This window comes from Melopsittacus undulatus, chromosome 9, assembly GCF_012275295.1.
Source record: "Melopsittacus undulatus isolate bMelUnd1 chromosome 9, bMelUnd1.mat.Z, whole genome shotgun sequence".
Classification (NCBI taxonomy): Eukaryota; Metazoa; Chordata; class Aves; order Psittaciformes; family Psittaculidae; genus Melopsittacus; species Melopsittacus undulatus.
In genome coordinates, this window is record NC_047535.1 from 32,431,379 (window position 1) to 32,456,990 (window position 25,612).

Below are 25,612 nucleotides of genomic sequence, written 5' to 3' on the forward strand. Positions count from 1 at the left end.
TAACTACTCTATTTTTCCAGCTCTGCAGCCAGACTCTCTAAACAATTTCCTGCACTGGGTTCATGTAAGAGACTATATTGTTTCTAATACAAGGAATGTAGTTAACCACAACTGATAGACAAATACCTTTTCTTATCACTAATGGATTACAACACTTGACTGCAAGAGTAATTTAAACCTTACAAATGGCATATTGAAACCTGTAACAGCAGTTATGCAGGGAGAATTGTTACAGTGGCTTTCCATTGTATCTTTCAATGTTTGTACTGAGAAGTGATTATTTTTACATTGGCAATATAGCTTTGCTTTTATCCACTGTGTCTCTGAAAATGACAGCTGCATTAGAATATTCTGTTGTTCTTCAAGCTGTGGACAGTATTTCATGCTTAACAGTCCATAGTGACAAAGAAGTGATGGCTCAACAGTTTATATGTTTAGAGCAGGGGAAAGAAGTTCATTGTGTTTATTAAAGCATGAGAGACCTCAGCAAGATTAGGGGCCCAACTTCATAAATCTGTGCAAATGTGGGTGGATGTATGGAACTGTAATCCCCAAACATATGCAAGTTGCACAGGCAAACTGATCTGCCTGATGTTAGCTCAGGGAACTGGGGCATAGAAACAAGAACAGCAGATTCAGACTGCAAAACTCTCCTCTTTCATGGACTATGCACCTAGAGGTTGGCAGCAGAATTAGTCCTTCCTCCTCCTCTTCTGGGCCTGTCATTTGTATTCCTGTGAAAGTCCCTTGTTTCCAATGGAAGGATCTTCCACTTTCTGGATAAAGAAACCTCTAAGTTTCTTTGCTGTATTTTTGGAATATCTATACTATGATGACAATGAAGCTATTAATGCTTACTTCTGCCTACTGAACTCCCCAGCATCTGAGCCCACAGGGCAGGCTTCATGTACAAAGATGAGATCCACCTAGGTACTGACCTGTCTAATGTGTAAGCTCTGTGCATGTCCAGGATTTTATAACATTATACACCACTTCCTGGAGGTGCCAGCAGGAGCTGATGCTCAGGTAGACCCTCAGAATAACCTTTCTGAATTGCTCTGGAGGCCTTGGGTGCATGAACTCTCCATCTCCCACTCACCAAAGCAAACTGAATCTCACCCCATGAGACTGACTCAGGCTTATGCATACACAGCCCCCTTCTAGTTCATGTTTCCCTTTTAGAGCTCACATCTAGGAATCATTGTCTTAAGTGAGAACATCAGTCTTCACCCTAAAATTGTCAGCTCTTGGACAGAGGCTTGAAACTGAAATGTAAGTTCAAAGGAAAATTCTCACATTCTTGTTAGAGCATTTCTGATCTCGAGTCAACCTCATGACTTTTTACCATGCTTCAACAACAGGCTCAAACAAAATGGTTAAGTGATTCTTGCATGCTTGTCAAACACTGTCTTAGAAATATTCACTAACACTGGGAGATATTTTTAGCTTCCCAGTGACTTTGGGAACAGTGTGTGTGAAATGAATGAAGGAATGATCCGGTGATGAGCACACACGACAGGCTGTGTCCATTCCTTGCAGTGGCAGCACCTGCATGTGGTTTCCTTCAGGCACTGTGGATTCCAGTGTGAATCACTGGATATAAGGACATGTGGTAAGCTCTGGGAATTTTCTGGTATTAATTAAGCCCTGTTTTTGTGTTTCTCTGTACTTACCCTGCTCAAAATCCTAATTACTAACAGGTCAATTCAGCCACGTAATTGCATCAGTTTTACTGTAAATCTCCTATAGTTTTTATATATGCAAATCAATACTTCCTAACATAAAGCACAAACATGTTTTCCATCTTCCTATTATTTGTAATTCATATATTCTCTGCAATGTTTTACCTGGCATAAGTCAACTCCCTACTGAAACATGTTATTCAAGCTACTGGACAGTTGCCCTGTTTTCCCTTTTCATGTACCAGGAGACCAAGTGGCACTGCCTTTGCTAATGTATGCTTGAAGGACTGAAGATGGGATTGCTACTACTACCAGGCTGTAAAGCTCCTCACTGAAAGTTAGGATCTGGAGATATAATTAAGAGCAATTATGTTACTATAAGTTATTTAACAAATAGCCATAGCTCAGCAAAATGATGGCAACTTCCTGCATGTGCACTCTCTGCATTCACCAAGTACCATGTGGAAGCACACTGAGCCAAAATAATCCTGGAGGTGATGATTTCAGCACAATGGGGAAATAAACCCTGAAGTTTTAATCTGAATTTGTTACCTCAACTGTCTATTCAATGACTCACTAATAATTTTCAGTTAAATGAACTGGAAAGATGAACTGGATACTGGAAAGGTATAATTATATTATTATACAACTAAAGTAATTAAATTACTTAAAATATAAAATAATTTTTATCAGAAAGTATCTGGGGAGATTCCAGAACTCAGTTCAGTTTACATTCCTATTTCTGACTGCCTTTATGGCTTGGAGAAATCCACCCTCAGTTGCCTAGAACCTGACCCTCTGTTTGGTAACATTGTTCCTGGGAATGCTCTTACTCACAGGTTACTTCTGTGACCCTGCAGCAGCTGTGCCTCTTCCTCCTGAAACAGCCTGCAAGAGTCTGTCTGTTGCAGACGACTTCTGCATCTTTCAATGGGAATGAGTTTTGTAATGGAGAGTACTGGGTCACCCTCTCTGCCTGCTGCTGCCCTGCAAAGACAGATGGTTTGGCTGCAGGCTGTAACCTGCCCACAGGGCAGGAGATGGGACCTGCAAGGATTGAGTATGTACAGGGTTTTCCCATGGGGTTTTGGAAGGTTGCTATGGAGCCAGCCCTAGGGCTCTCACAACAGGCCATGCAACAGGTAAATCTACGTGGAGGTTGCTCTAAGGCTGCCATTTGTGCTAAGGCTGCCATCTGTAACCAGCACAACTGAAAGCATAAATAACACATCACTTTTTAGAAGTCAGAATGCCTTGATTAGGGTGGCACTTCCTGGGGTTGTGAAGGAATAAGCCTTAAAGTTTTATCTTGTATATACAGATCTTTACAGCTACTATATGTAGCTCCAGCAGTGCTATTAGGAGTAGGCAGACTGCAGTACTGAGTCAGCTCCCAGGCTTTCTAATTAAGAGACAAAAGTCAAAACACTGTCTAACAATGTTTTTCCTGTGTTGCAAAACAGCATGAGTGTGAATCATGGGGTTCTGGTGGGAAGATGAGTGTGAAGTGAGCAATGCATCCAGGGGCAGAAAGTAGGAAACCTGTGAACAACTTTTCTCTGCACAAAAGTCTAGGAACACAGGGACTCCTTCCCTCCTACCCTGTACTGTGTGCAGTCATAGTTAAATTACAGTGAGTGTGAAACACTACAAGTGAGAACAACAGTGTCTTACATGCTTTTCACATTAAATAAAATGACCACACAAGGGACAAGGTAATGGAAAATATGGCTCACTGGAGAACTTATCTCAAATAATGGCTTCTTCTGAGTTTGAAAATCATGTGTATGGCACTGAGATGGTCTGAGAGTTAATGTTTGATTTAATGACTCCTGGACTTGTTAGGAGTGTGTGTGGTCTGGATCTCTATTTTCCTGCTCTTCAGAACCTGCGTTAGCATCCCAGAATATGGGGCTAGTTATGAGCTTCAGGTCCCAGAGTCATACACATTTTAGCTATCACTTTATCACTCTTCTGCAAGTCATCTTCTCCAGTATAAATAATACATACTCAGTAACTGTACCACCTTTGGTTAAAACCAGCAGTGTGGCAGTGCTATAGATTGTGTATCAGCAGACCCTTCCTCAATAATGGTTCAGTGATTATATATTTTCAAATACATTTTCTGAAAACATTTTCATGTTATTTCATTTCACACCATAAAAACTCGAGTTTCAACACAAATGTCAGGCATAACAACAATCTGATCCTTAAATAACGAGTTTTTTGGGGGCAGTTCTGTTAGAAGTATGCTCCTCAGAAGCGGGTGCCATTTGTTGAAGCTTGCCCTGAACTGTCAGCATACCTTTTCAATCAAAGCAACAGCTGCCAGACTGATATAGTCCTGCAGCAGAATGAGAACCCTTCAGAGCTTACATGCCCCTTGTCTTATCTCACAAGTCTGTAGCTGCTGATACCAAATCACTAAAAATGGCAGCAGAAACAGTGTTTCAAGGCTAATCTAGTATCATGGGCTGAAGGGAAGCTGCAGTCCACCCCACCCTACATTCCTTGAACACCCAAATTTCCCTCTGGGAGTCTTAGGTACACAAAGAATAGATGCTTTATCTGTAAACTGATTCCCATTCATTCCTTTTTAAAAGGAATATTATTAATTGCTGTTAGAAATAGTCAAATATATCAAGCTGGTGTTGAAGAGAGAATTTGTGGATAAAATACTTTTTGTTAAAACTGGAATTTTAAGCAGTTGTTTTCACTACTATGGATGCTTCCTATACATGGAAGTGCAGGTACATCTTGTTCATAGGGTTTGTAACTGCAGTTGATGTAGCTATGGCTTAAGAAGCATTTTAACACTTTTAAGTATTCATTTTCAGGACTTTTTCTGAAGACATTCCTATTTTATCTCAGATGCCTCTTTATTTTAGTTTCAAGGTAACAGAATTGTTTTGAGGATTAGTAAAATTCCGCAGAGTGTTTTGGTTATTAATGGAGTGATATTTTGCCTAATTTTGTATCTTGGTAATTTTTCTATCACTTTATGCTGCTGCTTTAGTTCCAGTGACTGCAGCTTTCAGAACTGGTTAGCTAGTTTGTTGCAGCATGACAAACAAAATGTGATGTAGATGTGGTATATAATATAGGTCCAGTTGGTTACATTAGGAGTGATGCTTCCCCAGTCTTTTTGACTAGTTCAGCATATTTTCATTGTCTTGTCAACTCATCTTTAAAATGTTACATTACATTTTGAATATTTTCTATCTAAGTCTTAGTCTCGACAAAAGCATTGCGATGCTACAACAGATTTCCATCTGTACATGACTATAAAGCTTTAGTACTAAAGCAACCTGGAGCTGAGGATTACAATTGTCTGGGTTTACTCGGCTCTCTAGGGAAGCAGACTGCCTTTGTGGTTAAGTAACTTGATGGTCTAAAAGGTCTGGGCTCCATACTCCTCTTAGCCATGAAACTGGGTAAATGAGGCTCCTGTGCCTTGGTTCCCTGATGGCAATGATCAGACATTGTCATAAGGGAACTTCACTTTGTCCTTCTGTACATTTTTGAGTATTTATACTGCATGTTTTTTGAGATAGGCACTACTGTGAGGATTCAATTTCCATCAGGCCCCCCAGGCACTACTAGAGTAGTAATAAGACCCAAAGCTTTGGAGTTCATGTAACTTTTGTGTTGTGGGTTAGAGGTGAAGTAAGACAGAAGGTGCCTACCCTCTCCAGTATGAGCACAAAAAGCATTAGCCCTATCTGAATATGATGTGTGAACTAAGCCCATATGTCCATAGGAGCCCCTACCTTAATGGGCAGCCTCACTTTGTATCTGGTGTGCTGCTTAAATAAACCTTTGAGTTCCTTCTGTGATAGCTGAACAAGTAAAAAAACCTCTCAGATGCTCAAGTGGCATTAATACAGACTCACAGTTTCTTAGCACATCCTCCAGGCATGAGTAGTTCTAAGGATGTGAGAAAGCCAGGAATGGAAAGAGCAAATGCTCTTTATTCTAATGCAACAGTTGTCAGAAATAACAAGCCAGTTGTAAAACTGTCAAATATTTGATGCTTATGTAAAGCACTATGTAATTTACCTTCTGTTGCTAAAGTCTGTTCTGCTCTATTCATGCCACTCAGTTCATTTCTCCATTTAGTACTGGCAGTAGTAATACTAAATTAGCTTTAGTATGTTCTTGTTATTACCAGTATTTGATCATTTTCATTAGGCATTCTACCTCCTACCACTGGAAAAATAGTGTCAGTATGACTCCATGCTGACTGCAGCAGGGAAGACTTATAGGAGCTGAAAATATTCCATGAAGCATTGCTATGCGGACTATTACTTAAATAAGTGCAAGTCATTTTTGATAAGGATTTCAGACTTGGGCTCTATGGATTTTGGAACTGACAGTGGACATGGCAAGAGAGCCATGAAACCTTCCCATGAGGCAATTTTTGATGCTATTTGCTCTATTTAAGAACAGAAATACTTCAGACCATTCTGATACTGCAGAGCTGAGAGGCATCCTTAGTTCAGTTTTTAGGCCACAACTGTAGTCTTACTGGGGCCCAAATCTAGTCCCATCCAGAGGAATAATAAGAACAACAGATACGGGAGCAGACCTCAGAAAATCCCACAGTATCATACCAGGCCATGAAATAAATTGATACTGATTCAATGTAAATATAAGAAAGTTCATACAAGACCTTGATAACAGTCTGTGTCTAGCTGTATGGTGTGATGGCTCATCCAGCTCTATTAGGAATCTTTTAACTGTATAAATACAAGCTGACCATCTTTAAAGTGGAAAGAACTTTTAGCACAGGCTTGAACAAAAGCGTAAGCAAGACATGTGTTATTGGGCTGCTCCTGCATATTACATTTGATATTTGTTTGCTCACATGCATTTTTTAAGCAGAAAGAACAGAAATAACGCTTGCCCTGACTGCTTATTTTAAAAAGCATATAATAACTATGAACACAACTTACTGAAATGCCTATCTATCTCAGTAAGAAATAATTGATGCAGCTAAAATGAAGCTCTTGGAAAGACTACAACTTTTATGCACTGCATTTTGACTCTAACCACCTGTTGCAAGGATTCAAAATAGTTTCCAGTGTCTTTCCACATGCCAGGGCTCTGTAAAAAAGGTCTCTAAAAGGGGCATTTGAAACAATAACAGTCCCCACCTGGAAAGGAAAGTTGGTGTCAGCCTTTGCAGCAGCCTGGCAGCTGCTGATGTGAAATTCTTCCTTTACTGATGGGGAGGGGAAAATGGCCATTTTTATTTAAACTGAAATCTTACTTAGGTTTAGGCATATGAAGTGAGAAAGCTTTCTCTGACACCTGTCAAAATGCATCGGGCATCACTTTGCTTCATTGAACCTATCAGCCTTTGCAGTCTAAGAACAGATTATATTGGTAGAAAACAACCTCTACAAGAACATCTGTTTACCAAGAAAACTTTCAGTTCTATCTCTAAGAAAAATCAGCTTTGACTTTTCCCCTCAAACATCCCTTGTGTCCCCTGCAGCTGTTCTCCCCTGAAACAACAGATTGATTCAGCCTTGCCAAAAAAGAGATTATAACCAAAAATTACAACCCTTCCAGGGCTACCAAAGCAAGTGGACTCTCACATCTTGCTGCTGCAGCACACAGAACTGGTTGTTACATAAATGGAGATGTATCTGCTTGGCCTTGTGCACTTGTGCTCTTGGACTCCCAGGTGATTGCGCCCGAGATAAAAGTGTTTGGGAATAAAAGGTTTTAGGCCCCTCTGTGTAAATTCCTGTAAAATGTTATCACAGAAGCTGAAAGCCAGACTAATCACAGTGATGGTGTTGCCCTTGTCTCTGGACAGTATTCAAAGTAAAGTTAAACTTCAGTTGACAGCTTTTTAATTTCTTTAAATGATAGTTTTTCACTACACTAAATGCCCTAAACTAATTGTGATAATGTTCTATGTTGAGTACAGTAATCCATAACATGCTGCAGCTTCACAATCAGAGTCTACTATTTTGAGAAAATCCCCATAGACAACAGCAAAATTAACTCAAAGGATGATTTTACAGAGGAATTAATCAGGTATGAAACACACTGCACAATGCTCCAAAGTAAATCAGCTTTTTTAAGGGTGATTCTAAATAAAGTTGTTACATGATATTACAGTATATTATTATAAATAGATAAAAAGCTGGAAGTTAATTTTAAATACAACTTCATTCTTTTCAGCAGCACAGCAGCTGCTTCACACTAATTTGTCTGTAGCAGTTTGTGAAAATGTTCACTTATATCAGGTACTTGACCACTGGCTTATCTGCAGTACTTGTGTTTACATGGACTGGCATTATCTCCCTAGATGATTGCATTGATGTCTTCAGTTGAAAAATCCCAATTCTTACTCCTTTGCATTAATTTGTTAAATTTCAGTTAATCTTTTCCTACTTGCTTAATACTATTATAGAACTTCCTATAAGTATTACTGCTTACTGCACACCCAAATTCTGGAGTTGAAGATGTTTTCAGGTTTTATAGGGAGGACTAGAAATACAGTTCTTAATTGTATGCAATGCAGTGAAAGCTGCATCTATTCTTTGCTAACTTCCAGATTTTATCCAAAAGAAATACTTTCTAGCTAAATAAATTGCTTGTTCAAGTCCAAGAAGAACTAAAGAAATCTTGTCCCTTGCTTTTCTTTATAAAAAAGCCTCTTCTGGAGATGTGTATGTTTTTTTTCTTTCCCTTCCTTATATATTCACTTATTTTGTCCCCTATTCAATAAAGGAATTATATAAAACAACATCTGAATATACACAGCTTTTACAACAGGGTGATAAATGTATAAAATTACATTAGGTCTGTTAGGAAGTCTTTAAATGCCTGTCTAATGGCTTTCCCCTAAGTGGCTCCTTTAGCTTTGTTTTCTTACATGTGAAGCTATTCCAAGTACCAAGCTACTAACAAAATGGAATCATATTTTATTGTTCCTTTAATTTTCGACTGAGTTTTACCTATTTGTTTGTTGCTGGTCTATAGCTATTTTGTTTCTTTAGAATTTCAATTTGGCTCAAGCTCTCAGCCTTCTCCAAGTAGGTGGTCTGTAACATTAAACCATCAAGCAATCAGTTTTATGCTTTCCTTTCTAACTTGAGCCCCAGCTTTCTTTTCACAAACAACAGTAGGAAATCCTCTGTCTGACACAGTACAGCATAAAGCAAAACAAAATTCAGGCTCATTTGTGGTTCAGAGATACTTAGTGCTCTTAATGCCTAAAATGCCATGTGTTTTGATAGTATACTTTAATCCAAAGGCTTTTTAACTAATAGACAAAGTAATGGCTGGGAGAGAACAACAATGACAATAGTAAACTGTAGCTTTAAATTGACCTTGGTCTAGAATTTAATTTGTACATCCATCCGAAAGGAAATTTATAACTGTTCAGTTAAACTATAAACTACTATAGAGTAAATTTACTTAGATCATAATGCAAGAAAATTATATTCAGAGAAAAAAAGTAATTTTTAATAACATACATGCTTGATAATAATGCAAACTATGATGTCTCTAAATTGGAAAGAGTGGTAGAAGTCAATGTGTTTCAGTGGCAAGTCAGTATTCCAGGTTCCAAGCCTGTCTCTACTCTGCAATTAATGGTAGGAATAGAAATCAGCAATAGAAAATGAGTGCAGTGTAACAAAAAAGGAATATTCTGAAGAGGTAAAAATAACAAACCAACATTTTTTCATTGTCAAAGCCAATCCTGAGTTTCAGTTTCTTAGAAACAAAATCCGCAGTAATCCAACATAACACATGGTGGTTTGCTATATTGTGCAAAATTTAGTTTGTCAGGAGAATAAAAGCAGGTAGTAACCAGGGTGTTATGAACTGAAGAAAGTAGAGGTTGGGCAGTTTATAACCGGGTTGTTATGAAGCGGGACTGAACTGAATCTGTTATTGTTTTCCATAAAATTCTTCTCAGGTGTCCAATACCACAATTTGGATTGTTCAGTGACTGGTTAAGGTTTTACAAACTCAAAGGAAACGTAAAATGAATTGGTGTTTTCCACAGATCAGTGGATATGCCATTTGTGGATTATTTTCACATGCTTATAGACTCTGACACTAACTAGTAGTACCCAAGACCTCAGTTTTTCTTATTCGAACACATATACTTAAACAGATGAGTATTCCCTTTGGCTTTAGTAAAACAAATTCCATACTTAAGTACTACAATACATGTTTTGTATTTTCAGGCTTCTTCTCCCCTGTAATAGGCATCTTATGATAACACTAATTTCTTCCAGGACAGCTTTATCCAAAGGGACTCCTGCTCACCTACAGATCATACTGTAGGCTTGTAGGGAACTTAGAGAACAGTTTTAAATTTACTTTTGTTATCATTATATTAGAACAGATGTTACAAATGTGGCCATCAGGTCTCAAAACTCACAGTGAAATCCTCATTGCTGGCTTTTAGCTCAGCAAGACTTCTGCCCTAGTAGATACCAGATTAATCAGACACTGCTCATTACTTCAGGTCAGGATTTGTCTTTCCTTTAAAAATACTTTCAAAATACTGTTCTACTGTCCTTGGCTGCTTGCTTTCTCAAAGACAAATTCCTTTGAGAAAGAGCTTTCATGGTTTGAAATGTCATGGCTTGCAGTTAACAATAGGTCATTGATTAAATACATTAAGGACAGATACAAAGACGTTTATTCTTGAAGCACGTCTGACACATACTTATTTCCATAGTCCTTTTTTTTCCCTTGCAAAAGATGATGTACATAATCTGATTGCGTGAGAATATGGATGACTTGGTGTGATTATTAGTCTGGTAGCAAAAAGCAGTCAAGACCTTTCCCAAGACCTCCATTGATAGCGTTCATTTGCATTCTTCTACAAGGAAAAGTAAATTCTCCCATGGTTTATTGCTTCATTGACAACTCACTTTAATTAAGCAGCCACGATAATTGCATTTCTTCCTGAAAATGCAGGAAAACACTTTCGAAGGAGCTAAAAGCTTTTGGACTTATTTTTCCCCCCAGAGGTTTTCAAAGGAGTGGAATGAAATGATTGCAGTCAGACACAACCAAGTAGTAAGGGCCAGACTGCAATCCTTGTTCATACTGAACAGAACCTCAGACTACGGAATAAACAAATAGAAAGCAAATTATTTGTAGGGTTATTACTCAGGACAAAGTGACAGAGTTAGCAACAAGTGCATCATCCTAGTTCAGGCTGTGGGGTTTTGGACCCTTTGTTCAGTAAATCTATTCAAATTATAACAGTATTCAAAAGTAAGCAGAAAGTCTAAGCAATAGACTAATAGCACATCACTCAAATATGAAGGACTGACAGGACCACTATTTTGCCCTTAGATTATGCATGAAATTAATTTCATCCTTAAAAACTCCACAGCATCTTCTTAACCCCCAAACTCCTCCCTATGTCTGCCTGAGATACATTACTAAAATGCTTCTCGTTAATCTAATGAGTTTGGGTGTCTAACAAAGAACTGCAGCAGAGCATCTGGGGAAGGCAAGCTGGGAAACTGAACTAAAATGCACAGTGTCAGCCCAGTGAAAGTAGCCTTTAATAGTCTATAAAGCTTGGAGATTTGCTAGACCTGACAAGAAGCTAATGTATTAGCTATTGTGCTCTTTGACATCTTTGCTAATTCCTGTGTTTATTACTTGCTTCTAAAGTAGGCTGCAAGTCTGCAAAAACCTTCTGCAATGAGAAATCCGCAAAGCGGGTGAATAAACTTGCTTTTTGGTAAACTTAGAAGGAGAGAAAGGGAGAGAACATTTTCATTAGCAGCAGGAGGCAAAACTGGCTAACACTGAAGGAAAAGGTTCTAGTTGCTAGAGAAAGGTTTGTAATAGAAACAGTCAGCAATTCCCCTGCTGCAGAGGAAACTTTGCCTACAAAGCTTTTAGGAGGAAAAAGGGAGGCCAAAATGAAGGGAAAACAATGAAAGGTTATATTAAAAAAGAGCATCGGTATGTACTGGCTCCTTCAAGCACAGGAAGTAATCAGAGCAGGCTGTGTGAACTGTTAAATTAAAACAAGAGTTGCTAGCAGGACACTGCATCTAAAGAGAGCTCATTGCTTGATGTTTCAAATTGTTTGATGCTTACCACTGCTAAAGGCAGGCTGTGAGAGGCCAGCTCTTCTCTTTTGCCTACAGCATGAAAGGTGCCAAACTTTTACTCCAGAATGAGAGCTAGGGATTCTTGACAAGCTAGCCTGAAAAGGAGAGTAATGCTAGCAGAGAATGGGAAAATGCTAAAAGTACAAATTACTTAAGATTTAATTGGAAACCTGTGGTTGAGAACTTCCTCAAATAAGGGAAATGAACTTGGTGCAAACCAGTGACAGTGCCCCAAGAAGTGTGGCTCTCAGAGCTTTCTTGTGTGCCAACATGCTCATTATGTTAGCAGCATTTCGTATTCCATGATATTATCATTACCTGGCTTTTGTTTGTTTGGATTTGGGATGAATTAAACTTTAAAAAGTTTATGACATATTTTTCCCAAAGAACACTGAATGACTTAAGAATTATTCCTACCTATAGGGTGAGGTTTCTTTAAGACTTACAATCTATGAATATTAGCCTTGATTCTGATTGAGCTACTAGGGAGACATAAATAAACACACAGCCAGTGGGGTCTCCTCATTAAGCAAAGATTATTTCTTTCTTTGCAAGAAATTTGTCAGGAAAAAGCACTGTACGTTTATTTATTCTTAGGTTTCAGCAAATGATTATAAACTTCCACACATAGTACACATTCATGTAAATTCATCAAATGTTTCTTCCAAAAAAAGGGCTTAAAGAGAACTGCGGTAAAAGGAAGTAACTGTGGTAATGTAACTTAACTGCCATGGGGTCTGCCCCAGCAGTCACTCTGGTCAGGGGACAGGCTGCTGTGTGCAGGATTCCTGGTGGCTCTGGTTTAAAGCCATGCCCTTAGCCATGTTTAATTCAACAGGTTAGACTGCATCTTCATGTAGAACAACATGAGGTCTGCTAAGAGATCAATCCCACCTTTGAGTTTTACAGTAGGTAGTACTTCTTCTGCAGCAGCAATATTGTGCTGTTGCTGACTCAGCATTTAGGGGAGAAAAATGAGCCAGAAAGCAATGGTGCATCTCCACATGCCACATGGGAAAGATAATTTCAACTTCCATCTGCTCTGTGTTTGCAGATCAGGTTAGATACTCTGGGATTTCCAGTGAATTAAATGGGACCTGGTCTGAGCCAGCAATCTGTTCAGTTTCACATGTACTATGGCCATAAGGGTCCTTCCTTTCTCACCATGACTGTCTCTTTGTCAAAACACAATCTCTCTCTATCCAAATGCATTCTCTCAGAAATCAGCAACAAAAGATTTCTTGGGTTATCTATCCTTTGTCCATGGCTTCTTACTGATAAACACTAAGGAAGTTTTAAGTAGCAAAAATAAAACCAATCACACTATTCACTTAACTCACAAAAGCTCAGCCTAGAGCCTATCACTATTAATAATCAGATGTTGGTCTTAAAAAGGGAAGATTGCTAAAAGAAAGTAGAAAACTGTTTTTATTTAGAAATTAAGTTAGAGAAAAACACTTTGGAGAATGCTGCGAGGGTGGAGATCAGATGAACTCTTTGTGTGTTTCCTTTGGAAGAAAAAGAAGTTATGCAATTCCAAGCAATCATGGGGTATGGCAGCTGCTAAAGTTACTGCTAATTTTTATTAGAGCTGGCCAGAGCCAGAAAAAGGTCTGCTTTATAAGCAAGACCTTTCAAGAAATAAACTAAATCTTCCTGAGCTCAGAGGCCAGCAGAACTGAGAGTACAAGAAAAAATAGCACTAAAGTTCCCTTTCCCTCTCTCCCCCACATACTTCAGGAAACATTTTCACTCTCCCTTCCTGTTGCTGGCTTCTTTCTGGTATTTGTCCAATCAAACATACATAATATTTACTAGTTTTCAGTTCAAATTCTGGCTAAACCCATGGCCCAAAAGGACTATTCTCATGCACAATGTGTATGTGTACACCCAAGGCAGAAACGTGATCCTGTGCTACAGGCTTTAGTTGACCTTGCTGTGAAGACAGGGGATAGACTGGATGTCTCCAGAGGTCCCCTCCAACCTGTGCCATTTGGTGATCCTGTGAAACATTTAATAACTTTGTTATACCTGAAGATGAGATTTTGAAATTGCCAATATCCTTGTGGTATTTTACACGACTGTGCACCTGTGGCTCCTGTCTTTGAAAATCTGTGCCTAAATTAAATTAAACTGGATTCTAAGCTTGATTACCAAAACTTGATCTTGGTTACTTGCTTCCAGTGATGCACATCTTTGAGCACTCCAAAGTTATGGGGATGATGGTAAAAAAATAAAGATGAAGGCAAGTACTTCCAGATAAAATACATTACAGACCACTCATGACTCTTCATGTATCTCAGATTAAACAGAATTAATTCTGTACTGCTGTGAAATAGAACATATAATTAAGCTGTGGATCACAGAATCCCAAGGGTTGGAAGGGACCTCGAAAGATCATCCAGTCCACCCCCCCTCCAAGAGCAGGGTAACCTAGAGGAACATTCTGGATGATACCTATGTCAGAGTAAAATGGTATAAAAGAGCCTGCTGTAGGGTGTACTTTTCCTGAGATCCACAGGCCAAGTCCTAAATAAATGAATGATTTTTATTTCAAGATTATTTTAACACCAGGCTTCAGTAAATTATTAAAAAGGGGCTTGCACCAATGAAAGATACTGGTTTCCGTATTCTGACCCACTTCATACAATGAGGTACATTTAAAGTGTAATTTAAGTTACAGATAAGATGCTTGCACTATCTGGGAATTACATGGCTCAGAGTACAGCCGCATAACCTGGTCTTTCACAGAAGGAATGACTCTTTTCATGTACAGAGGGATTAGGTGTATGTCTCTGCCATCTGCTGATCTACCCACACAGCCCATTTGTACCACTTCTACTTCCATCCAGAACAATTTCTGAACTTTCCTTTTATTTGAAGTATTGTTCCCTCGGTCTTTAAAACCCAAATTCCACTTTCTGAAATAAATTCTCTTCAGAGGTGTAAGACTTCACAGACACAACCTTCTTTAATAATTTTACACTGCTATAAAAAAGCCTAACATAATACAAATTTACTTTGGGTACTAAAATGCACCATAAAGTCTTAAAAGCAACTTAAAATACTATTCCCATTTAAAAGCCCCAGTACTGAAGCAAAAACTTCTCAATTACTATTACTGGCAGCCCAGTACCATTTGTATTTACAAGTATCTAAAAACTTTATAAGTCCTGTAGTTGCATTTCATAGTGCAACATGAAATCGTGAAGCTGTATTGGTATGTATCCAAACATCGTGCATAAAGGAGCAGTCAACAATGCTGGAATTATTTCACAATGCTGATAAGTTGTCACCTCTTAGTGTTAAAGCACAGAACTGCAGTTAATTCTGAATGGCTTCCAATTTTTAATAGTGTCAAAAATTATTTAATTGGGCAAAGGAAGAAGCCTTATGTATGAGGAAAGAATGATTCTAATGCCTTTATTGCTATACAATTTGATGTAATAAATTGGACCAATTTCTCAGCGCTCTCACTTTCCATGTTTTTCTGCCTGTAATGTTTCATGTCCCATCATAGATTTGGCAATTTAGAAACAAAATAAACTCCAGACAACCCCATGCCTGATATTGAAATTAGTTTGTTCACTCTCAAGCGTAAGACCTGATCTGTCTTAAGACCTACAAATACCACTGACCAAAAGTGACTTTGTATTATACATCTTACTGGGACAGAATCCAGGATTTAATTTTGGTTTCTGTATTTTGCATGTGGAAAAACAGTGTTGGGCAGAAAGTAGAACTAAGGTACTCGTGCTAAGCACGTCTGCATGGCATGTTCTTCGTGTGAAGAAAAATCCCACCACCAGAACAAACCAGGTTTGAGCTGCAGGATCAGGAATCGGGATCACCAGGAAGATGTGGTCAGCCACACATCAGTATTCTTCACATTTGTTGAATAAATTACATTTTTAATTCCAAATGAGAACTTATGCAAATTTTCCTCAAGTGTATTTTGAATAGCAATGGTCTGAGCTTTCCTTTTTGCCAGTTAATTTGCACTTGCTTTATGCATATCTTTTAGTACAACTGGCATGCTAATGTACTGCATATGTACTAAATTGAGGATGATTGTGCCTGATTGCCCACTTATTATGACACAAACAAAATGTGTGAAAACAGTTGATAGGACATTCTGTGTGTTTTCTCTAAAAAGGCTCAGCACATCCAAAAATCTAAAAATAAAAGCTAACAGTTAATCATAATGGTTTGGCTTTCAAATGTGGAAAACCAAACCGATGACTTTAAAATGCAAGGAATTGTGCCACATGTGAAAAGAAGATTAAATTGTCTTCTTATATGCTCTACATGCACCCTCTTTAAAAGAAGCATGTTAGTCTGGCACATTTCTCTCTGATTAGGTACAGAGAATATGGAACAGCTATTTTTCACTTCTCTGAAGAGCAATAATTCATAAAACCAAACGGTGGGTTTCTCAGGTGGTTTGTGTTTTCTCTTCATCATGAGTGTCACGGCCATGGGCTGATGTTCAGCATAGCGAGTGCTCCTGGAGCCCACAAGGCAACACACCAGGCTTGTCTTCCAGCACAGGACCACCTCCCCACCTCACTGTTCAAAGGAGGGAACAAACTGTTTCCCTCACCACTGCACAGCCTGGCAAAAGGCAGGCTAGGCACTGACCAAAGCCTGCTTTATCAAGATAATTAGCATGGATTGGTTTACCAGAGAATAGTAAACACAGCTGAAGGAGAACAGATGAGAATTCATGAGCTATGTGATCAAGCAATACATGAGTCAACTGAGTGACTCCCTTGCTTAATGTGAGATTTGACAGGCATGGAAATTATCAAAGTGGTTTGCATTTCCTTCCCAAGTCCTGTTCCTTGTAGTACCAAACAAGTTACTAACCACACCAAAGAGAAAAAGCTTTTGGGGACATGACATATGCTACATGATCAGTGACTTTCACTGGGTTTTAAAGCAATATGAAATGCTATCCTATCAGAAGAACTTTTCTTCTGCTTTTTCATCCCCATAGTCATGTAAAGTTTGATGCAAGAGAATGTGACATGGAATGTATATTCCCTTTAATCATGTATTTTTCTCAAGCACTTTCCTGTTTAACTGTGCAATTCCAACACAAACTTGAATGATGTTATTTAAGTTTTCTGCAAGCACAGTGGATGCTACATTTCAGCTGCAGAGCAGCTTGGGCTTACACCTTCTGTATCCATTTCCCTATAGCAGGGATGTCAAAGGGTTCCCATGGCTAACAGCTGTCTGTAGCACCTGAGAAGAAGAGGGATTTGTCCTATGTTCAAGACTGTAGATTATTCCCACAGGAAAAAGGAAAATGGTGATGTCAGGAGGAAATGCTGATGATGTGAAGATGTGCTAGAGGTTGGACATGGCTTTGAACAACCTGACCGGGCCTAGTGGAAGGTGTCACTGCAGGGGGTTGAAACTGGACGAGTTCTAAGGTCCTTTCCAACCCAGGTCACTCAATGATTGTATGATTCTAAAGCACAAGAGCAAAGTGACAGATTAAATATTGAGGAAAGCTGAGCAGCTCTGGGGGCTGCCAGCAGGTAGAGGGGAAGAGGGAAGTGCAGCATAAAGGGCTATAAGCAGGGGGAAAGGGGAGAGACGCCATTAATTCCATTAATTTCAGCAGTCTTACACAGATGGGATCTATACCTGAGTTGAGAGAGCTTTTTTTGGTAATTCAGTTATCTGTTTTTCATTCAGCATGCCCTTGAGCAATATTCTAAGTTTCCATAGATTCCAAATACCCACATTATATTTAGGGTCAACATGCTGTGGACTTCTGCTAAGAAGAAAGAATAAGACGGTGGGGAAATCTGAGGGGAACCCATGCAGAACCTTTTCAAGAGCTGCAGCATGGAATGCGCTTATAACTTGTGCATTTCAGTTTATTTATCAGTGAAGAAGCAGAGACTGTAGGTCTGTAATATTGAAGCTAACACTGCTCTCTTTGTTTGCAGCACTTACATTTTGATCCCATCCAATATATTTTCTTTTGTTTGCGGGAAGGACATTAGTACAGTAGTTAGTGCAAAAATACTCTTTATTTTGTTTTCTGGCTCCTCCCCCTGCTTCCCCTCCTCCCTGCCACAGCTTAGGCTGTAGTGCTGGTATGAAATCAGGCAAATACATTTATGAGAGGAAAAAATGCAGCGATAACCAAGTCTGCCTGGTTTCATTTACATTTTCCTCTTAAGGTTATTATTATTCCCTTTTGACCAAGCTGTGGATCCGTGTTTTAGCACAGGCACGCTGCTGCTTTGTAAGATACCAGTAACAGATACGGACAAAGGGCTTGGAAAGTTTTCTAAGAGTATAAACTAAAAAAAGCTGACTCTGCTGTAGCTGTACTCACTGCCCCATTGTGTTGGCTCTCCTCAAATACTCCAATGTGCCTGCGTGTCCTGGCAGGAACTTGAACAGCCAATTCTTAGTCACTGTCTGAAACAGTTTTCTTCTAGAAAATCAATTCCTAAGTGTATGTAGCTGCACTGTAAATCTTGCTTGCAGAGCTGAACCCCTTCCATTCACGACAATGAAAATACTCTGTTTAACCTATGTGCTTGTCAGGGTTCAGCGTCTGCAGCGTCTTCCTTGCAGGAAGTTTCCTGCAAGTAGCTATTGGCTTAGGTTTATCCTACTGAAGTGGGCATACACTTAGAAAGTGCTCACCAGCAAATGAGGAATTGAAGGCTGTGTTCAGTTAATGATTTTATTTACTGATTATTTGTGGGAGTTTCCTGTGAGCTGTCTGTGAGTGGTGGTGAGTGAACAGGGCACACGGGGTAGGGACAACTGCATGCTGACAAGAAAGCCAGAGCAGCAATACACTGAATCCTTTCAGCCCAGAGACTCAGTCTTGTGGAAAAACTAGACCCCATCACGCACCAGCAGACCACATGAAATGTTTCTTCATTTATTCATTCACTCAGTTTTAAAGCCATCCTTGCCTCGGCAGCAGATCTTTCTTAGGACGCTATTGACAGGGAAAGGTATGCCAAGTGCCTGCTAGAGCATCCTTTCTTGCCCTTCCTGCATGGCTGATGTAGTTTCTCTATGCTGATTCTACTTTTCAGGGGCTGTGTTGTTAACAGAGCTACCAAATTAATTTTGCTGAAATCTATCTTAGCCACCTCATGTGAGCTGCAGCACACTGACTGCAGAGTGAACAGGGAACCCACAGTGAATTGTGGATTTTGTACAAACACAGATTCGCTAAAAAGTGTCATTGTTCTGATGTGCGACCTGTGAAGAAGCCCACATGATGGAAAAGCAGCCTGTAATTTGTAGCACATGAGTGTGCTTTGGGGAAAATCAATCAAAAGCACTAAGACATGTTCTCAACTCCTAAACTAATGATCCTTCCTGTGAGCAGCATGAAACACTGGGCAAGTCCCAGGTGGCATAAATCCTCCAGGTTTCAGTGGAGCTGCAACAGTTTGTGCTACTTCAACAGTACCCTAATTGTGCTTGAAACTCTTTAAGGTGGCAAGTGGTCAGCATTTCAAGGGTTCCCTTCTTTCTAAGCATTCCTGAAGCTAAACAAACAAGTTTTCCAGTTAGTGAGAAGAGAATGCCATATTTAATTTACAGTCTTGCAGAGCTGATGTGCTCTGAAAATCTAATTTTGTCTTAAGAAATGCCAAGCAGCTGCGTAGAGGCGGCTTTCATGGCTGGAGTTAAACCAACTTCTGTTAAGAGAGGAAATTAGGACCATTTTGTTACCCTGACAAAAACGAAATCTATGAGAACAGTAATTCCTTTGCATAAAAATCAATAGTTTCAGCATGCTCTTAACATGGCAGTTTGCTAGGGAGCATCTTAACAGTAATTCAGTAAATCACTAGTGTGGCATTAAATCAGCTGCTTGCTTTGAATGTGTAAGTACAGAGCTGCATGAAAAACATGGAATCAAATCAGAGAAAATCTCATTGTACCATTAATTCCTCACTTCTGAAGTAATTATGAAAGATCTGAGAACAGGTATAGGTTACGAAGCATTGGTTTACATAGAACAGTTACAAACAGATCCAAGATCCAAGCCTTCAACCCTAAACTGACAGGAATGTCTAGAAGCTATTTCTCTGTATACCTCAGATTACCCATTTGGAAAGTCTGGATAGTATTATTGAGCAGTGAGGGGGAATTAGTTAGCAGTTAACAGCCATAACATGATCTGCATAGTCCTACAGAAACACTGAATATCATTATTATTTAATAGATTCTGTGAAACAAAGTACAAAGAAAAAAGGATATTTCCCTGTATTAGTGCTACATGCTGCTTTGAAAACTGAGTAGCATAGAGCATGCAACATTCATCTTGATGTATGTCATTTAGTAGCAGAAACATGTACTTCACGGTGGCATTACTTAAGTCAGTGATATGCAAAGGGCTAAGAAACCACTTTTTCAGAAACTTCAAGACAATTCTTAAGCCTGATTAACTTTACATTTAACCTTCTAAAAATACAGAACAGGAAATCCAAACCCCATATGGAAAATATGTTTAAAAATTATCTCTGACATAATTCAGAGTTTATCTCTGTATCCATTTGTCAGGGGATAGAACTGCAAGCAAATATGAATATAATAACACATTTGCTAGCAGCTATGAACATTCCTGTGTGTGTCTGTCCAATCCCTGCTCAGTAATTAGAGTTGTGACAATTCTGAAAATGAGAAATGATGCTCTTCTTCAATATGTGATCCAAACCATATCCACCAGAAAGTCCACAGCAAAGAAACATTTTCCAAAAGGAAATCAAATAATTCATGTTTTACTTCATTGTAAATTCTCTGTGATGGATGCTGGAATTAATTTGGGAGATGTTATGCTCAGCAGCTTACATTGGAATGTATTCTTTGAAAGAGTACTTAAAATCATGCTAGCAATACATAAAACCTTAGTATTGAATGAACAAGTCAAAGTTTGAGATAGCAAAATTCAGTTCTAGACAGTTAAGTGACCATCCTTCTCTACCATCTTTCATGCTTTTGAAAGCAAAAGTGATCTGCTACAATGCTCAGCTCTCTATGCCAAGTTCCATCTGAATCCTCCAGCTGTGTCCTGCCAGTTACCGCTAAGTCTGTAAATGAGTTTTCAGCCAAACTGCCAAAGTGAAGCTTTGGTTGTGTAAAGGTTATTAACAAAATTTGCCTCTAGAAGGCCATTATTACTGGATTTTACCTTATTCCCATTTAGATAATCTGCAGGGTATTTCAATGATCTAAGATAACTGGAGATTAGTACAATAAAGCTCATTTACATGTCTCAATTGAGGAGGTGTCCCCTTTCTTCTTTAACCCAGACCAGGGTTAGATATAGTGCACTAAATATAAATCACACAGAATATGGAAACAAACAGTTGCTTTCAGGAGCTGATGTCCACACTACACATACTTTGAGGGCTCTGTGTTAGAGCACTCAAGTCTAGTTCTGTGAACTAGATGCCTGCAGTGGCTGGGCTGCATTAAATGCACTAATATCTGAAAACAAACCCCAGTGAGCCTGCTTTGGGACTGCTCCACAATGGGACCTGAACTGCATTAGCTGGGCACCATTCAGAGACTTGCTTCAAAAGGACAAGCCTAATAGAAACTCAGATGCTGATGTGGAGGCACCCAAGGTCAACTCTTAGCAAACTATGTGCCAAATTTTCATCACTATTGTATATATTTATGTATATATTTAGAGGTGAGAAGAGTGAATAGGAAAATGAGTTTGTGGTCAGCACAGTAAGAGTTGTCAACACATGGGTTGCTGCTACTCTTGGTGTGTTATAAATACAACTAATTGCTCTAGTGTCTTTACTCTGGGGTTTTCGTTTATGTGAAAACGTAATTTGAACTGTGGAGAAGACCCTGTGCAAACATGCAGCATCCAGTATAATGGTTGCTTAGCTTGGCCTGTGCTAACGCTGCCAAATGCTAAACTTGTGGAGAAACGGAACAGTAACGAGGGAGTGGGGAGAAAAATAAAAGCAGTAATGAGGAAGGTTCCTTGACACAGAGAGCTGATGCTGCAGAGTCCATGGAAGTTAGCTGCCCCTGTGCCACTAGTGAGGGTGACTTCTATGACTCCTACAGACAAATGCCGTATGAGTGCAATTACAGACCAAGTTACAGTGCTTACACTCAAGGAGACTGAACTGAGTTTGCAGAGAGAGACCAGGACATTTCCTAACTTTGGAGTATTTGGTTTTCCAAAGTTTTGGTTTTCATGAAGTTGTTTGCTTTATGTGACTATGCACTACTTCAGAAACGGATGTCGGCTTTTCAAATATGCTTTGGGGAAATACATGCTTATGGGAAAATGCTCACTTCAAACAAAACTGCACCGTTCTCACAAAATTGTCCAGACCTTTTCCCAGTTATGTTACATCATATAAAAAGTTGAAGCAACTCTGGATCATTTCACAGCTCAGCTTCTTATCTTTTTATAGTTCTGCTACTGTGGCTCCATTCTTTCCCATATGAAGAAACTTCATTATTATTTTATATCCTTACTAAATTGTGAATACCATTTACCGTAACAGTACAGAAAATAGCAAATACACACTGTCTCCTGCCAACAGAAAATCCTTAACAGCTGTTTATTGCTCATTTGCAAAACATAAGAGCAATGGAATTCCATTACTTAGAGAAACTGGCTGTTCCATGATATCCTTGGCAACAAACACCGCACTTATCTTTTTGAACAATAGAGTCCTGAAGTTTCTCCAGCTTACAAAAATAAGACAGTGAAAAATACTTTTTCTTAACTGTAAAATGCTAAACAATGGGAACTGACTCAGGATCAGCTGCCTTTTGTTTCACTAAAACATTTTTGTCTCTCTTTTCCCCCAAAAAAAGAAATCAACTCGCTGCAAATTGCGAGAAACATTGCAAGCAACCACCTCTTTCACAGGAAGGACTTTTTATTGAGGTCAAGACTTTGGCAAAATGAGAAGAAATTCAGACTGCAATATGAGCAATGTAAGAACTTACACACAACATCTAGGGGGTTTAGAGAGGTTTATAACAAACCGTGCAGAAAATGCAGAGCAGCATGTTTTCTGGCTCTTCAAAACTTTGTCTTAAATACCAAGAAAAATAAAATCATGGTTTACACTACAGATATTTCACATATGGTTTTAACTAAATAAATTAGAAGTTGCCAATAGCTTTAAAAAGAGGTATCTACTACATACCAGATAGATGCAAGCTCCTCAAAGTCAGGACATGCACATACCATCCATAATCTGGTTTCTATATTTAGGTAAGAACTACACCTAAAACCATGAAGGTCAGCATTGAATCCAGTCAAGCATATTTTAACAGACATGTCTTCTAGACAGTGTTTACCACAGTACATTTCTTCTAAACCCACACTAAACATCATGCCACTTGAAGACCTGAGATGGAACTTGCACTATTAAAAGACAGTGTATTCACATACCTCAATAATCCTGTCATGAATCTGTAGCCCTCCTTCCTTAGCTGCAGGCCCCGTGTCAACTATTTTTGATACAAAAATCCCTTCACTAGATGAACCATCTTGATTATCCTTTAAAGATGAAAAGAAAAATACATTATTGTACCTTGAACTAACTCTAATTTGCCCTCAGCTAAAACTTGTCCATGTCACAACAGTGCATGTGATTTGAAAGAAATATTACTATTGATATTTTAATATGGAACTACTTTGTGCTGATGAGACCACCTGATACTCCTATTTTGAAAGCATAAACAACCAGGAATGGGCTTCCATTAGGCACATTAGTTGCATGATAATGGCTCTCCTCTGACTCAGGCCAGCTCAGTAGGACCTATCATTGAAATTATTCTTAATGTAAAATCCAGTGAGATGGCAGCCTGCCCTCACAGCAAACATAAGACAACAGTGCATTTTTCATTTTAGTTGCACAGCTCTTAGAGGCTTAAAAATAAAACCATGAAAACCAATATATATGAAAATACCTAACAAGATACGTTCATACTCATTTCATACAACATTTTGTGTCACCAGCTTCTACCAGTGCAGACAATGTTTCAGAAAACTGAAAAACTCTAACTATAAATAAAGAATAACTTTCAAGTGAATTTACTAGGAATAAATCATGATTAATGTCAGATTTCCAAGCAGCCAAGAAGTAGTTCTGAATGCTTTCTAAATTACTAGGACAAGGTATAATCCATTCCTTGATCTAATTAAAGTCATATGTAGCAGCTCCAGCCAACACGCATCCAGAAAAAATACATTAGTGAGTGTATGGTGCAGGAAACATCTGTTGAAATCACAGAATTCAGAAGTAGGCGAAGTTCCATCCCTTCACCTGACAGAGGGCTGCTTAATCTCTGGTGGCAAGGAGAATAAATAACATTTTCTTAATGAACTGTAAGGGACCTAAAGCTTGTGGGCCCTGAACTCGTGCAACACCTTCAAAGCAGTAATGGTCTGAGAAAGAGATACCATGGTTTCACCATTCTGAGAGTGATGCTGCACCAGTATTAGTATTGCTGTAATGATGTGCAAGAATACACGCATTGTGAGAGAAAAGACAGTGTAGTTAACAGACATCCAATACAAATCTGAATACAAGATCTGCTCTGAAGAAATCCCAAGAGACCCAAATGCTTGTCAGCAGCATTTTTCCTCTAAGTGTTGACCTACATGCTTTTCTCAACTGGAAAGGGCAAACATATTTTAACAATTAACATACCACGCATGGTCGGCCACCAATAATATTAAATCCAAGAGAGCCAGAGTCACGATGAAGGATGAGAGTCAGTGCTTTAGTTTCTTCACCCTACAAAGAAAAGATAAACATGTTCAAAACATTTGTGTGCTTTGGTGGGTATGACAGCTAAAAACGCCTGTCCAGGTTTGTTGGGTTGATTGTAGTTTAGAGACGAATGTTCAGAACAGCTTTGCAGGAGCAAAGTCAGCAGCTCCCAGCCACCCCACTGTTCTACAGAAGTGCTTCTCTGTGAAACCCACCCTGTAAGATTTATGTGTATTTTTATTGAGATCTACAGTGAGACACTTAACAGCAACAGAAGAGTTTTATATGTAATACTGGTTCCTGCAACTACTTGACCTAGTCATATGTGATGTGTTATGTAAAATACTCCACGTTTCCGGTAGTCAAAATTCTTGACTTTTCCAGTGCTGGAGGAGGACTGAATCTTAGGGCTGTATTTTTACATTGCTCCTCTCTAGTGCTAACTGCATGGCATTGTTTAAACAGTATCAAACATAGTGTTATACAACAGAAATTCCCTGGTGAGTTTTAGAAAACAGCATTAAGCAAAACTGCTATGACTTCTGCAAAAGGCCTAGGGTGCCAATTGCTATTCACAGTGCCTGCCACAGAGGCTTTTTCTTTGGAATTTTAATACTAGCAAACCAGAAATCTTCCATCATTGAAAATCTGTATGTTAATTCCTTAAAATACAAAGTTCTGCAGTGAACAGTTCTGATTGTACAAAAAAATGTACAACAAAGATAGATTGGATGGACCTATAGTATCCAGAAGACTGTGTAAACATGGTGTTTTCTTGTCCTCTTACCTCAAGCTTGTTCCTAACTATAAACTATAAACCAAAATGTCCCTTATGACACAGTGATGTTACTTAAGTTTGTTAACTTTCATTAAGACAGAAAAGTGTGTGTACTGTTAAAGACAACTAAATCCTCACAATGTACTAACTATAATCTCAACCAAGCAGGTGTTCTTTACAGCACATTACAAAACTATACAAGACACAGCAGCATAACACCACAAAAAGCCGAGTATCAACTATTGGTATGTTGTGCCTCTA

The 25,612-nt window shown here is 38.9% G+C and overlaps 1 protein-coding gene across 1 annotated transcript in view; it reads right to left on the bottom strand.

The window, feature by feature from the left end:
• PDZRN3 (PDZ domain containing ring finger 3) overlaps window positions 1–25,612 on the bottom strand; it is a 142,414-nt gene that overhangs the window by 111,037 nt on the left and 5,765 nt on the right. The window contains exons 2-3 of the mRNA XM_034066432.1: window positions 24,511–24,597; window positions 23,247–23,354 (exon numbers count right to left, since the gene is read on the bottom strand). Of these exons, the coding sequence (XP_033922323.1) occupies window positions 23,247–23,354; window positions 24,511–24,597 (195 nt within the window). The remainder of the gene's footprint in view (window positions 1–23,246; window positions 23,355–24,510; window positions 24,598–25,612) is intronic.